The 13662-nt window shown below is 42.2% G+C and overlaps 1 protein-coding gene and 1 long non-coding RNA gene across 7 annotated transcripts in view; one reads left to right on the forward strand and one right to left on the reverse strand.

Annotated features, from left to right (window-relative positions):
• The window catches only part of atp10d (ATPase phospholipid transporting 10D), a 56457-nt gene that overhangs the window by 2539 nt on the left and 40256 nt on the right, over nucleotides 1-13662 (forward strand). For all 6 annotated transcript variants that reach the window (XM_056425840.1, XM_056425839.1, XM_056425838.1 and 3 more), the window contains 2 exons: nucleotides 7868-8237; nucleotides 8660-8854. In XM_056425840.1, the coding sequence (XP_056281815.1) occupies nucleotides 7951-8237; nucleotides 8660-8854 (482 nt within the window). In that variant the 5' untranslated portion in view covers nucleotides 7868-7950. The remainder of the gene's footprint in view (nucleotides 1-7867; nucleotides 8238-8659; nucleotides 8855-13662) is intronic.
• On the reverse strand, nucleotides 4173-5168 carry LOC130201149 (uncharacterized). The gene is made up of 3 exons (XR_008833139.1): nucleotides 5046-5168; nucleotides 4804-4873; nucleotides 4173-4224 (listed from the first exon to the last, which is right to left on the reverse strand). It is a non-coding gene; the product is annotated as an uncharacterized LOC130201149 (long non-coding RNA).

Below are 13662 nucleotides of genomic sequence, written 5' to 3' on the forward strand. Positions count from 1 at the left end.
AGGCCTCTGGCCCTCCCTGTCCTCTGCCTCTACTAAAATGTTCATCCATGCCATGAGGGCATGGATGAACCTCCAGACTTGACTACGGCAACAGCATCTTCTATGGCTCTCCCAACAAAATCCTCAAACTTCAAACAGGATGTTCAGAACTCTGGCGCTCGACTGCTCACTTCCACCCGACTCCTGGTCAAATACAGAATAGACTTTAAAATATTACTCACCATCTACAAAGCCCTAAACAACCTGGCCCCTCCCTACCTTTCAGACCTCTCCCCCTCCTCGCCCCAACCCATTGCCCCATCCCTCCTTTGGAACGCTCTCCCCATCCACATCCATCAGACGCCCACCCTTTCATCATTCAATCAAGCCCTCCTAACTCGAAACCCACCTCTTCAAACTTCACCTGCAAATTCCTGCCATCTACCCTCCACTCCATGACTCACCCCTGCCCCCTACCCTCCACTACACGACTCACCCCTGCCCCCTACCCTCCACTACATGACTCACCCCTGCCCCCTACCCTCCACTACATGACTCACCCCTGCCCCCTACCCTCCACTACATGACTCACCCCTGCCCCCTACCCTCCACTACATGACTCACCCCTGCCCCCTACCCTCCACTACACGACTCACCCCTGCCCCCTACCCTCCACTAGATGACTCCCCCTGCCCCTACCCTACACTATACATGTCTCACCCCTGCCCACTACCCTCCACTACATGACTCTACCCTGCACCCTACCCTCCACTACATGACTCACCCCTGCCCCCTACCCTCCACTACACGACTCACCCCTGCCCCCTACCCTCCACTACATGACTCTACCCTGCACCATACCCTCCACTACATGACTCACCCCTGCCCCCTACCCTCCACTACACGACTCACCCCTGCCCCCTACCCTCCACGACATAACTCACCCCTGCCCCCTACCCTACACTATACATGTCTCACCCCTGCCCACTACCCTCCACTACATGACTCTACCCTGCACCCTACCCTCCACTACATGACTCTACCCTGCACCCTACCCTCCACTACATGACTACTCTGCCCCCTACCCTCTACTACATGACTACCCTGCACCCTACCCTCCACTACATGACTCTACCCTGCACCCTACCCTCCACTACATGACTCTACCCTGCACCCTACCCTCCACTACATGACTCTACCCTGCACCCTACCCTCCACTACATGACTATACCCTGCACCCTACCCTCCACTACATGACTCTACCCTGCACCCTACCCTCCACTACATGACTCTACTCTGCCCCCTACCCTCAACTACATGACTCTACCCTGCCCTCTACCCTCCACTACATGACTCACCCCTGCACCCTAAACTTCACTACATGACTCTACCCTGCACCTTACCCTCCCTTGGCTCATTCCACATAGCTTCTCTGTTTTCTTCCTTTTGTCTTTCTATCTTTTGCTACCAACAAGTATTTTGTGTGCATCAAAGCCTGATGCATCTTCCTCTGAGCCATAGACACCCATTGTTATTAAAAACCACATAATTGAGTCACATTGGGGAACACCATCCTGCTGCTCCAAATACTCAGAAGAAAACATGTATTTTATTCCACCTCTGAAAGTAGTCCCGAAAACATCTATATTTGTATTACAAAGTATTGAACTCCTCACTAACATGGTATCAGAAACTGTTGAATGTTCTGTCTCTCAACACATTGTTGGTGTGGGTCTTTTCATGGGATTTCTATTTAAAATTCATAGAATAACACCTGCACTGTAAAACTTTTCACTGTAAAACTACAGTAACTTACAGGCGAAACTGCTGCCAGTAAATTACTGTAGTTTTACAGTATCTCTACTGTATCAAAAGAATACAGCAGCTTGCTGTATTCTTTTGCTACTGTAATTTACTGTAATAATTCAAAATTACAGTAAATTACTGGCAGCAGTTTCGCCTGTAAGTTACTGTAAAATGTACAGTAATATGGAAATACAGTAACTTGTAATCAAAATGTAAAGTAATTTGCTAAATGAATTCGTAAAATAACAGGACTTTTAGTGTTAGCTCTTTACCCCAAAACATTTAGGAAACTGTAGCGGAAGCATCTGTCAAATTAACAAGCATGAAAAAGAACAATTTGCAATAAATAAGACAATAGGACATATTCATAATATTCTTGTTTATTAGAATAGCCTTGACATAAAATAGCATCCAAATAACTGATTCAAATATTCTAGCCCTTAGAAATCAAAATGGTATAGATAAGTTGCATGTGTGAGTGTGTTTTTCCTAGTGAGTGCATGGTTATCGGACAAAATGTGTACTTGATGAACTGAGTAAATACTAATGTTTCAAAAGCCTCCCCATTACGCTAGGGGGTTTTACTTAACAGAACAATACTGACTATTGAACAATACTGTGTGCTAGCCCAAAACACAAAATAGCTATTACACATATAAATACTGGTGTGAATGAATTTTTTTATGTGTGTGTATTTGTACGTTGTGCATTGTACTTTACAGACTGAGACAATAGTGTTATGTTTCAAAAGGAAAGAGCCTCCCCAGTACGCTAGAGTTTTTTACTTGACAGATCTATGCTGTTGAACAATATTGTGCGCTAACTTCAAAATTTAACAGAAATAATGTCTGGTTGGACATTGTTAAGATAATAGATACAAATAAAACAAAAATAGCCCTTACAAATACAAATAGCAATGTGAATGAGTGAGACACATCCATAGATATGAAGGATTAGTGAGTGTGTATATGTGTACTCATCTGAACTTCATGGACAATGTGAAGAAGTGAGACCCATACATAGAAGGATGTGGGTGTGGGTGTGTGCGTCTGTGTGAGTGTGTTTGTGTGTGTGTGTGTGTGTGTGTGTGCATGTGTGCGTGCGTGTGTATGTGTACTCATCTGAACTCCATGGACAATGTGAAGAAGTGAGACCCATACATAGAAGGATGTGGGTGTGGGTGTGTGCGTCTGTGTGGGTGTGTGTGAGTGTGTGTGCATGTGTGCGTGCGTGTGTATGTGTACTCATCTGAACTCCATGGACAATGTGAAGAAGTGAGACCCATACATAGAAGGATGTGGGTGTGGGTGTGTGCGTCTGTGTGGGTGTGTGTGAGTGTGTGTGCATGTGTGCGTGCGTGTGTATGTGTACTCATCTGAACTCCATGGACAGAGTCAGGGTAGTGATAAACTCATACAAAGTCCCACTCGAAGTCCATGAGCTTCCTCAAGAGGGTGCACACATGCGGATTCAGGGATGTCGCTTTCTTTTGGACCATTCGCCCGCTCTTCTTGCTGGTCACCTTTCCCTGACGTGCCTTTGTCCCTCTCTCTGGGTTAATCCCAACACAGCTTCTGGCGAGCATGACAAGGTAAAACAAAAAGAAAGTCAAACCACTTCTAAACTATTGTTAATGGCCACCACATATTGTTAGCATAATCATTCTTTTTCCTACTTTATGTTTATAATACATATTAGAGTAGATATATGGGAACATTTTGCTATATTTAGTTTTATATGCATCACATCTTTGGAATGTGCAAATTCAGTTTTTTTTTCTTGTACATAAGTACACGTCTTTATTACAGTAACATGCAAAATATTATTACAAAGCACCTCTGATTAAATATGAGATTGTGTTATGTTTATCACTATGAAACAGATCTGAAGCATTTAGATTGAAAAGCATGAGAATGCAAATAATTCCAATGGCATCTATGAGTACAAATGCTAGTAAGCGTAAGCTTAACCGGTGTTACGATAATTAGGGGGTCTTTTGCTATTTTTTCTACCCTGCAAGGGGTATCTAGCCCCAATAAATCTGATAACCACTGAAGTTGAATGTGTATTTCTGTTTATTTTAGAACCAAAGATAAATCTCTTTTGGAATTAACTTTATGTGCTCTGTTCTCTGATTGAAGTCCATGTCCTTTAAACAATTGAACTATCAAGCTTGCATCCTGAAGATACTATATCTATCACATAAAGATAAATGCATGGAGGGCTGTAAGGCCGAACACCTGAAACGAATGACTTGATATGGGATTCAAACTTACCTCTGTATGAATTCAAGTGTGCAGGCAGCCAGATCCTGATATTGGAGGTTGAAGTTGTAGTAGCATGCGAAGACAACAGCAAGCCCCAAAACAAACGTTGCTCCTTCAAGCACCACGTGGCCCTCGATGCTAACCATCCAACGCTGGTCAGGAATCATTGGACCTTAAACAAAATGCAAAGTGTTAGGCTGAATGTCAAATTTACCATTTGAAATATAATGAAGTGGCAACATACTGCTATATCTTTTCTGTATTGTACCGACATTTCCAACTGATATTTGAAAAGATTTTTTAAACAATGTAAGCTTCCGATAGATATCAGGATTTTTAATTCAGTGCGGAATGCTACTTGGCCTGTTGATGTCTCTGCAATGCACATACAGTTGCATGCAACTTAGTGACTGTCCCTAAATAGAGACATCTATAGATAAATAATCACCAAACTATTTACAATTTTAAAAGCTATAAAGAGACCTTAATCAGTGGAGAAAAATGGAGAAACACAAGAAAACTACTGACATGGCAGAGACAATATTATTATATAGCCTACTGTGTCTGTATTATAGAGACTCAACTGTTTATTAACTATTTAAATTTGTGTAGTCATTTATCCAAGATATTTCTAAGCTATTTATGAATTAGTATATATTTACAGAAATGTAAAGGTGTGTGTATTATATAAAATATGAAAGAAAAACTCACCACAACTGAACTCACTATAACTGAGGGGCTTAGTGCTTACCTAGAATGATCAACCGAGGGCTATCGGGGAGGGCAAGGGATGTCTTCACAGTTGCTGCTGTGTCTGACACCTTTATAGGAGACAACAATATCATTGCAGTTATAAGTTCATGTTAATACAATTTAGCATTGTTTTAACTATGGCTGCCATCAATTTCTCTTTTAAGAAAATTATTTTAAAAGATATTGAAATACTTTTAAAGGCTTATCTGGAATAAAGTTGACTACATCAGTTATACTCACATCTGCCTGCAAGATGAGGGCATCTCTCTGCTCTTTGAAGTGTGCCATCAGTAGATCCAGAATATAGGGGAATGTAATACCGTTTTCTTGTGAGAGGACGTTCTTTACTTCATCGTTGCTGGGATTGGCCTTGAAGTAGCCAGGGTTACAAACATGAAAAAAAGCAAGTTCATTAAACTTGGAATCAGATTTAATACCAACAGATGAGTGTAGGTTGTTTGCAATTATCTGCTGCACATTATTTGTATAGGACTCAACTGTTCTTGGAGAGGACCTTGCCAGTGGTGTGGAAATAAATGTTGCACGATCTATGTCACAAAATCTGCAAAAGTGAGTACTCCTGCTGAAGTTTTCTAGGAAACCACCGATGTTGTGTGATCCCAGATTATCTCCAGCAATAGCACACAGAGTGCCTTTCACCTGCCCATCGAGTGTGGCTATGCCATTAACCTCTAGATCTCTGAGATCTGTAACAAGTGTAGTGAAGACTTTTTCTTGGCCAAAGTACTTGTAATCCTGCTCCCGACATAATAGAACCAGTTGCATTTGTTCAACACTCGACCTGTTATGAGGTGCTATATCTGCAAGACTAACATACACTGCAAGAACTTTATGCTTCTTTTTGCCTGAGCCAAGTGGGTTGGCCACTTCAAATGCATCCTGATACAGGATCAAACCCAAGGCCTTATCATCTGATTGAAACAGCAGATTACTTGCCATATTAATACCATCCCATACATCCTCCAAAATGTCTTTTGGTCTATCATAAGACCGCATCTGCTGCTTGTGTGAATGAACTTGCTCTCTGACTGAGTCACACTGAAGAAGTGACTGACATGTTTCTTTAACAGGCACATAGTGAACAAAGCATTCCTTTCCAGATTCATTCTGCCCAAGATACAGAGGCACTGGTTCAACATATCCAAACTCATTTAAAAAAAACGTTTTTCTTCTTTTATCCGTTTTTAGAGTACCAGTGTTGCGCCGAAATAGATCATCGGATTTCAAGGCATCTAATACATTCTTAACATCACCATCAGGAATCCCCAAAGTTGCCAACTTTTCACTCAGTTTATGAAACAGATGAGACTGACTTATATCATGCACTGCCTGGAAATCTTCAATAATGCTCTGTATAACTGAAGATGGGAGCAACAACTTAGCTTGAAGTTTAAGGTAAAACAAAGCCAAGTTCTTTAGGAAAAGTGACTCATCTGTGCTTTCAGGAAAAACTTCTGCCTGGTCTCCCTCTATGTCATCATTGTTAACATTGGAAGCCCACACCTCAGCTTCTTCATGAGAGCACCCTGCTTGCTCAACAGTATTCTCTCCATTACCTCTACCTGACCATGTCTGTCTGAAAAGATCATCAACTGTACAACCTTTATGTGTTCTTGACAAGTGTGATGAAAACGTGGATATCACAGTAAACACGTTACCACAGTTTTTGAATGGACATATGACTTGTCTTCCCTCTTTAATGTGGGTCTTCAAGTGAGAAAATAAACGTGACAAACTGTCACACTTGACAGTACAGAAATCGAAGTGGCATGACAATAAAACGTCCAACGTTAATGTCCTTATCCCAGAACATCCTTCACTTAATCTTGACTCCCTCTGACCTGGGTGATCTCTATATACATGACATTTTAAAGACAACACTTTGCCAAATGAACGGTTACAACCATGAAAAGCACATTTAAATTTGATGTGGGGGGTGTTTTGGTGAACTTTCATATGCCTTACAAAGGCATATTTAGTAACACATTCGTGGCCACAAAATTGACAACTGAACATAATGGAAAAATAAGCTAGACTGCTGCCTTTCTTCCCTTGTTAACATGTAAATACTGAATACTATTAGTAACATGTTACTAAAAGTATTCAGTATTTAAATATTAACTAAGCTAAGAACAGCTAACTGCTTAGCTAGCTAATGTGCATGCCAACCACATGGAGAAACATGTGCTAACTTAACTAACGTTAGCTAATCACATGTTAACAAAGGTGTTCAACGTAGCCTAAGTTGAAAGTGAACTTACCGTGAGGTAGTTGGTTAGTAGTTGTCCTTTTTTTGTCTGGACTGAAGATTCAGTTGACTTTCCCAAACTGGCGGGGGTAAGACTTTAAAAAATACCCGCGGTGAAGACGTCGGTTCTCCGAGACTTGCACCACTCATTACAAGCAAAAAATGGCGGTGGTGAAAATAAATACAAATATAGCGATATCCTAATAAAGTTGGTGTCTCCTTCACTTGCACGGGAGAAGGAACGGGGTTACTCCTGCTGCGACGAGTGAGAACCGATGAACTCACTGTCTCCTCCACTTGCACGGGAGAAGGAACGGGGTTACTGCTGCCGCGACCGGAGCGGACCGATCATGATCGCGCACAACGGTGAAAAATAAATAAATACCGCAACTTTTCTTAAAGTGGTAAAACTAAAGTGACTTGGATGTTAACACACGGAAGACGTTATCAATAAAATAGAAACTCACAAGATTGACAGAGGAATTGCAAAACTCTGCTTTGGCTACTCATTTATGAGAACTTCAAAATAGTTACTCTCCCAAGATTCTCAGCGGTATGCAGTAAACTACTGTGAAAAGAAGCACTTGACCGTTAGGATCATGGAAGCAAGCGTTATAACTCCCAGAATGCATTGCTTTTACAGCATTATACAGTAATAGCACAATACAGTATGTTACTGTTAGAATTTCACTGTAAATTTACATCAAAGTGTTACAGTGTGCCTGATCCTTTAAAATTGCCTATAAGAATAGTCGAGAGAAAGAAAGTATTTTTAGATGTTCTTTCTTTGCAGGATGAGGACATTATGAAAGTCCGGTGTGGAGCACAAAAGAGGGGGCAGCAGCCACTCTCACAGCTCCGCTAGAGTGTCTGCAGATGGAGCGACTCCACTGGGTGCAACATCGTTTTCGGCAGATGCTGGCAGAAAGCTCCGGAAGAAGGTCGGACTCTGCCCCCGATGGCCTACCCACGAAATCCTCCCTAGACACCCACAGCTTTCTACAGAGGGACCGTGGAAGGCGAAGGACTGTGTTTGCTCGCCATAGGCCCCCCCGACAGGAGTCCGAAGCAATCTCCAAAAGCTACAAGTGCAATGCCATTTGCACTACCAAGTACAGCCTGTTGACTTTCATCCCCATGAACCTGTTCCAGCAGTTCCACAGGTCAGATTTGTATTTGTGGGTTGAACACACTTCCTGGCTTTTTTTAAATCAGTGTGGCATCAAGCTATCTGTGGGATTAACTAAGAGAAACCATTCTTTTGATTTAAAACTACTTTCTAACAGTCTCTGTCAGTCTGACCAGCCTGCAATCACTTTTATTATGAAACCTTTCAAGGCTATGTATCGTTCTCAACCCGGCTCATTTTGTATCTTCAGACTTTAAAATCTGCTGCAATGGCCTAATAAACACTTAAAAGTAATTTGACTCTTGGCTCGCATTATATAATGACAGAGAAACATAAAGAATATTATTATTTTATATATAATACCAGTGGAAATGACGGTAGCACTTGGTTGTACTTCCACAGCATCTGTAGTTTTTTTTGTAGTTTCTACACTAACTTGCTTCCTTCCTTTTGTAGGGCTGCCAACCTCTACTTCCTGTTCCTGATGTTACTGAACTGGGTGCCAGTTGTTGAAGCCTTTCAAAAGGAAATTACCATGATTCCTCTGCTGGTGGTCCTTACGGTTATTGCCATCAAAGATGCCCTGGAAGACTACAGACGCTACTTGTTTGACAGGAAGGTCAACAACAATGTGGTGCAAGTGTTCTGTGGGTGAGTGGACCTTTATCTGCCTTCAGATGATTAGAAAGGTTCTCCTCTGGTAATTGTGTTGCAAGTGGCACTTCCCAGAGCCAGGCAATCGGTCTGTTGTGTTTTTAGAGAGGGAAAAAGCATGTAGCACTATTGTCCAGATGATTAGAGATGACTAAAGTTAGCAAAGACGTCTTCTGTTATACCGAGTCATATTCAATTAAATATAGATGGAATCGCTCAATTCAATGCAGTACGCCAGAATAAGGTTGAGGATGTGGTTTAGTGGGGTTCTGTCCACTCGTAATGAGATAGATACAGTCCCTTTTTTTTTTTTGCACCTACCATCCACCCACCCCTCACCCCTGTGACATCTGTGTGGTAACACTTTCCTCCATTAAGCAGATCCATTTTTAGCATAACTGTTTAGTGTGTTTACTTCATAAAGTGCAGTAATATTACATCATCAGGAACATTTATCAAACTATAATGTTCAATTTCACTATGTATCAATCAGACTACTGCTCAGATCTGGCAGGATTGACTGGAAACCAATGACCTCACTCTTTCTTGACTTATATCTGGTTAGGCAATCTCTCTTTTGAAGCAGCTGTAAAACTTATACCTTGAGTTTGTTTATACCATGAATGGCTTTTGGAGGAGTGGCAGTGAATTCCAGCTCAAAGGTAGTAACTACCCCTTCATCCCTCCCATTCCCATCTTGCCTGTCATGTCAATGACATGCGAAAATATTCCACGTAAGATTGAACTGCACGTATGTAGAAAGCAAATTACAACTGGAGAAGGGTTGCAGGTAGGTACGGCGTATTAGTGGAGACGAAGACCGACACGGGGATAATCCATGTGACCGGTGGGCTAATGTATACCTTGCATTGTCCGTCCTGTCTTCACTCTTCCAAGGAGCACCTCCGAAAGAAGAGGACGGTAGTACCTTCCTGGACAGAGAATGAGGAACTAAGTCAACTCCTGAAGTTGTATAAAAGCAACAAGATCCGGACCACAAAATATTCTCTCTTTTCCTTCCTGCCCAAGAATCTGTTTGAGCAGCTGCATCGCTTTGCCAATATCTACTTTATCTTCCTGGCTGCTCTGAACTTTGTTCCCGTGGTGGAGGCCTTCCAGCCAGAGGTCGCTTTGGTTCCTATCGCATTGGTGCTCTCCGTAACGGCTGTAAAGAATATCTGGAAAGACTTCCGCAGGTTTAAATTGGATCGTTCTATCAACCGGCGTCTGTGCCACATTTACAGCAGGTAAGTTAAATGATGCTGTCAGTCAGTTTAATGCGTCAACAAGATATCTTCTTCTTGTGGAACTGTCTATTCTCCTTTGCGTTGTGTACATCAAGGCTGATGTTTGTTTCTTCAAAAAAAGGTTCATGTGATAGGGGCGTGACGGATCAGGAAAGGACACGTTGTGACTACTTAGACCAAATCACTCTCATAATCATTGAATGTTTTTCTGTAACTCTGTAATGATTCCTTCTGTACACATGACATCTATTCTTCTGTCCATCCGGGGAGAGGGATCCTCTTCTGTTACTCTCATGAAGGGTTCTTTTTTTAGGGGGACTTTCTCTTGATGTGAGGTCAAAGGTCAGGGATGTCGTATCTGTACAGATTGTAAAGCCGGCTGTGTAAAATTTGTAATTTGTGATATTGGGCAATATAAATTAAACTGAATTGAATCAAGTAGCCAACGTGGGTACGTCATCGTTTGCAAACTTATATGGTACCCCGGAGTTTCCAAACTTACCCCAGCTTCAGTCACGTTTCTAAACTCCTTTTGGTTTTTGGTGCTTTAAGCAAATCATATGTGTGTTGAAATGGAGAGGGAGTCGTATGGATGTAGCCATAGAGACCAAGCCAAAGATGGGCGATGGCAATGGAAGTTGTGCTTACTGACTATGGTTTCCGACTGGAAAAAGTTAGTAGATGATGAGAAGTTTGTTCAAACATTTGTAGTTAAACGAATGAGTACTGTCACTTAAGTACTTATAACACACTGCATGTGTTTATAATGATAATTTGCATTAGGCTACATTGTAATCATAATGTGAGTGTTTTAGCGAGACCCCGCACACGTCATAGTAAATGATGAATGGACCTGTACTTGTACAGTGCTTTTCTGGTTTTCCATTCACTCAAAGCACTTTAACACTATATGACACCATTCACCCATTCACACCTATTAATTTTCACTGATGGGAGGAGCAAAGGTTCCACCTGCACATCAGGACTAACTAACATTCACACACTACTGACACTGCTAAGCGATACATTTTGGGGTTAATGTCTTGCCCAAGGACACATCGACATGGGCTAGCAGATCGATCCACCAATCCTCTGATTGAAGGATGACCCTGATCTACCACTGAGCCCCAGTGGACCCAGAGTCAGCTAGTTAATATGATACTCACTTTGGGGCCAAGGTGAAGGCCATTGAAGAGAAGATCATGGGAAATAAGATACAAATTTGAACATGAAATTCACCTCTGCAATGCCTTTTTAGATTTTCTTTATTATCACTTGTACTTACACACATACACACATGTATATACATATGGCAAGTGTGAATACAGAGGTATCTTTATTTCAGTTGCTGTGGGTGTTTGTTTGGGAATGTGGATCTTTCAGCTTAATGCCGGTTTGCATTTTCAACATTTTGTCATGTAGTTTGGAATTCTGCTCTGGTCTTGGTCTGGACCCGGTCTCACCCTGCCTGGGTTTTAACTTTGCCTCAACCCCTCAAAGTCTTGATCGTGGTCTCGGTAGTCCCAAATAGGTCAAGGAGAAAGCCAAAAAGATTTTTTTTTTAAATTTATTAATTTAGACACCTCATTTGTGTGTGTGTGTTAAGTGCAATGACAGTCAAAATAAGTAAAAACAAACATTGGGCACAACATTATATCAACAAACTATATTTAGACTGCAATTACAAAGTTTAACTTGGATGACCTCATAACCTCAGATGACAGTAATACTCCTGCCATGCCTAGAAAGGGTGTTTGAGTGTAATCATTAACCAGTCATTGTATCCATTATGTGTTTATACTACCTGTCAACAAGGTGTGTGCATCTTTTTTCTCTCTGAGCTTTTAAGAAGCAGCATACTCTCACAAGGAGCTATCACCTTCAGTTGTCCTTGTGAATCAGAACGGTTTATTTGCCAAGTACGTTAAACATACAAGAAGGGGCTTAACAATAAACATACAATCTAAATATATTCAAAACAAGTATATATTTTAATATAGAAGTGGCAGGTTTATTTTAATAAGAAAGAAAAAAAGATGTGCATGGGTGTTTGAAGGAAATTGTCCTGCGAAGGTGGAAGTCCGATGTGTACGGATTGTAAAGCCCTCGGAAGCTAATTTGTGATATTGGGCTCTATAAATTGAATTGGCGTCAGAGTTAGATAGTGGGGGTCCTGGTCTTTGTTGGTGAACTTGTCTCCAGAAAGAAGCTGTTCTTGTGGCGTGAGATCCTGGTCTTGATGGACCTCAGCCTCCTGCCAGAGGGAAGAGACTCCAACAGATTGCGTCCAGGGTGAGAGCGTCAGCTACAATCTTTCTTGCCCGCTTCAGGGTCCTGGAGGCTTCATGGAGTCGGCAGATTGCAGCCAATCACTCTCTCAGCAGAGCGGATGATGCACTGCAGTCTGCCCTGGTCCTTGTTAGTGGCTGCAGTATCAGATGCTGATGGAGGAGCAGAGGATGGACTCAATGATGGCAATGATTCAGGAAGAACTTACACTGCTGCACCTTCTTAGTGATGGAGATGATTTCCGGCTCCCATTTGAGGTCCTGGGTTATGGTGGAGCCCAGGAAGCTTTAGGCCTCTACATTGTGACTTGGGGAAATCACACAGGATGATGGGGGCTGGTGGGGCAGCGTTCCTGTAGAAATCCACATCCATCTCCACTGTTTTTAGAGTGTTGAGCTCCAGGTGGTTTTGACTTAACCAGATTCAATTCAATTCAGTTTATTTGTATAGCCCAATTTCACAAATTACAAATTTGTCTCGGGGTGCTTTACAATCTGTACACATAGACATCCCTGCCCCAAAACCTCGCATCGGATCAGGAAAAACTCCCAAATAACCCTTCAGGCGGAAAAAAAGGAAGAAACCTTCAGGAGAGCAACAGAGGAGGATCCCTCTCCAGGATGGACAGGTGCAATAGATGTCATGTGTACAGAAGGACAGATTTAGAGTTAAAACACATTCAATGAATATGACAGTGTATGAAAAGTTCGTAGTAGGCATATTCCACGAAGGAGACCTCCACGATCAATCAGGCAGATGGAGGAGTGGGCGGAGTCTCAACAGTGGGCGGAGTCTCAACAGGGCAGTGGCGTAGTTGGTAGCAGGAATTCCACGATCCAGACCTCGATGATCCATCAGGCAGATAGGATCTATGCCGTCTCATAGAGTCCGATGACCCTATGAGACGTGAAGTCAAAAGGATTCCGGGGAGAAAGCAGAGTTAGTAATGTGTGATGGAGAGATGACAATTCATCCCCAAGGAGAGAAAAAAGAGGAGATAGGTACTCAGTGCATCCTACAACGTCCCCAGCAGCTATAAGCCTATAGCAGCATATCAAGGGGCTGGACCAGGTGAACCTGATTCAGCCCTAACTATAAGCTCTGTCAAAGAGGAAAGTCTTAAGTCTACTCTTAAATGAGGTGACTGTCTGCCTCCCGGACTGAAATTGGAAGCTGGTTCCAATGATGAAAGCACACATGATAATGTATCAAGTAACTTCCAGCCAATGCTGGTTTACTGCTGCATAATCAGTTATCAGCAACTCCCGT

The sequence above is a fragment of the Pseudoliparis swirei genome, chromosome 11 (genome assembly GCF_029220125.1).
Source record: "Pseudoliparis swirei isolate HS2019 ecotype Mariana Trench chromosome 11, NWPU_hadal_v1, whole genome shotgun sequence".
Classification (NCBI taxonomy): domain Eukaryota; kingdom Metazoa; phylum Chordata; class Actinopteri; order Perciformes; family Liparidae; genus Pseudoliparis; species Pseudoliparis swirei.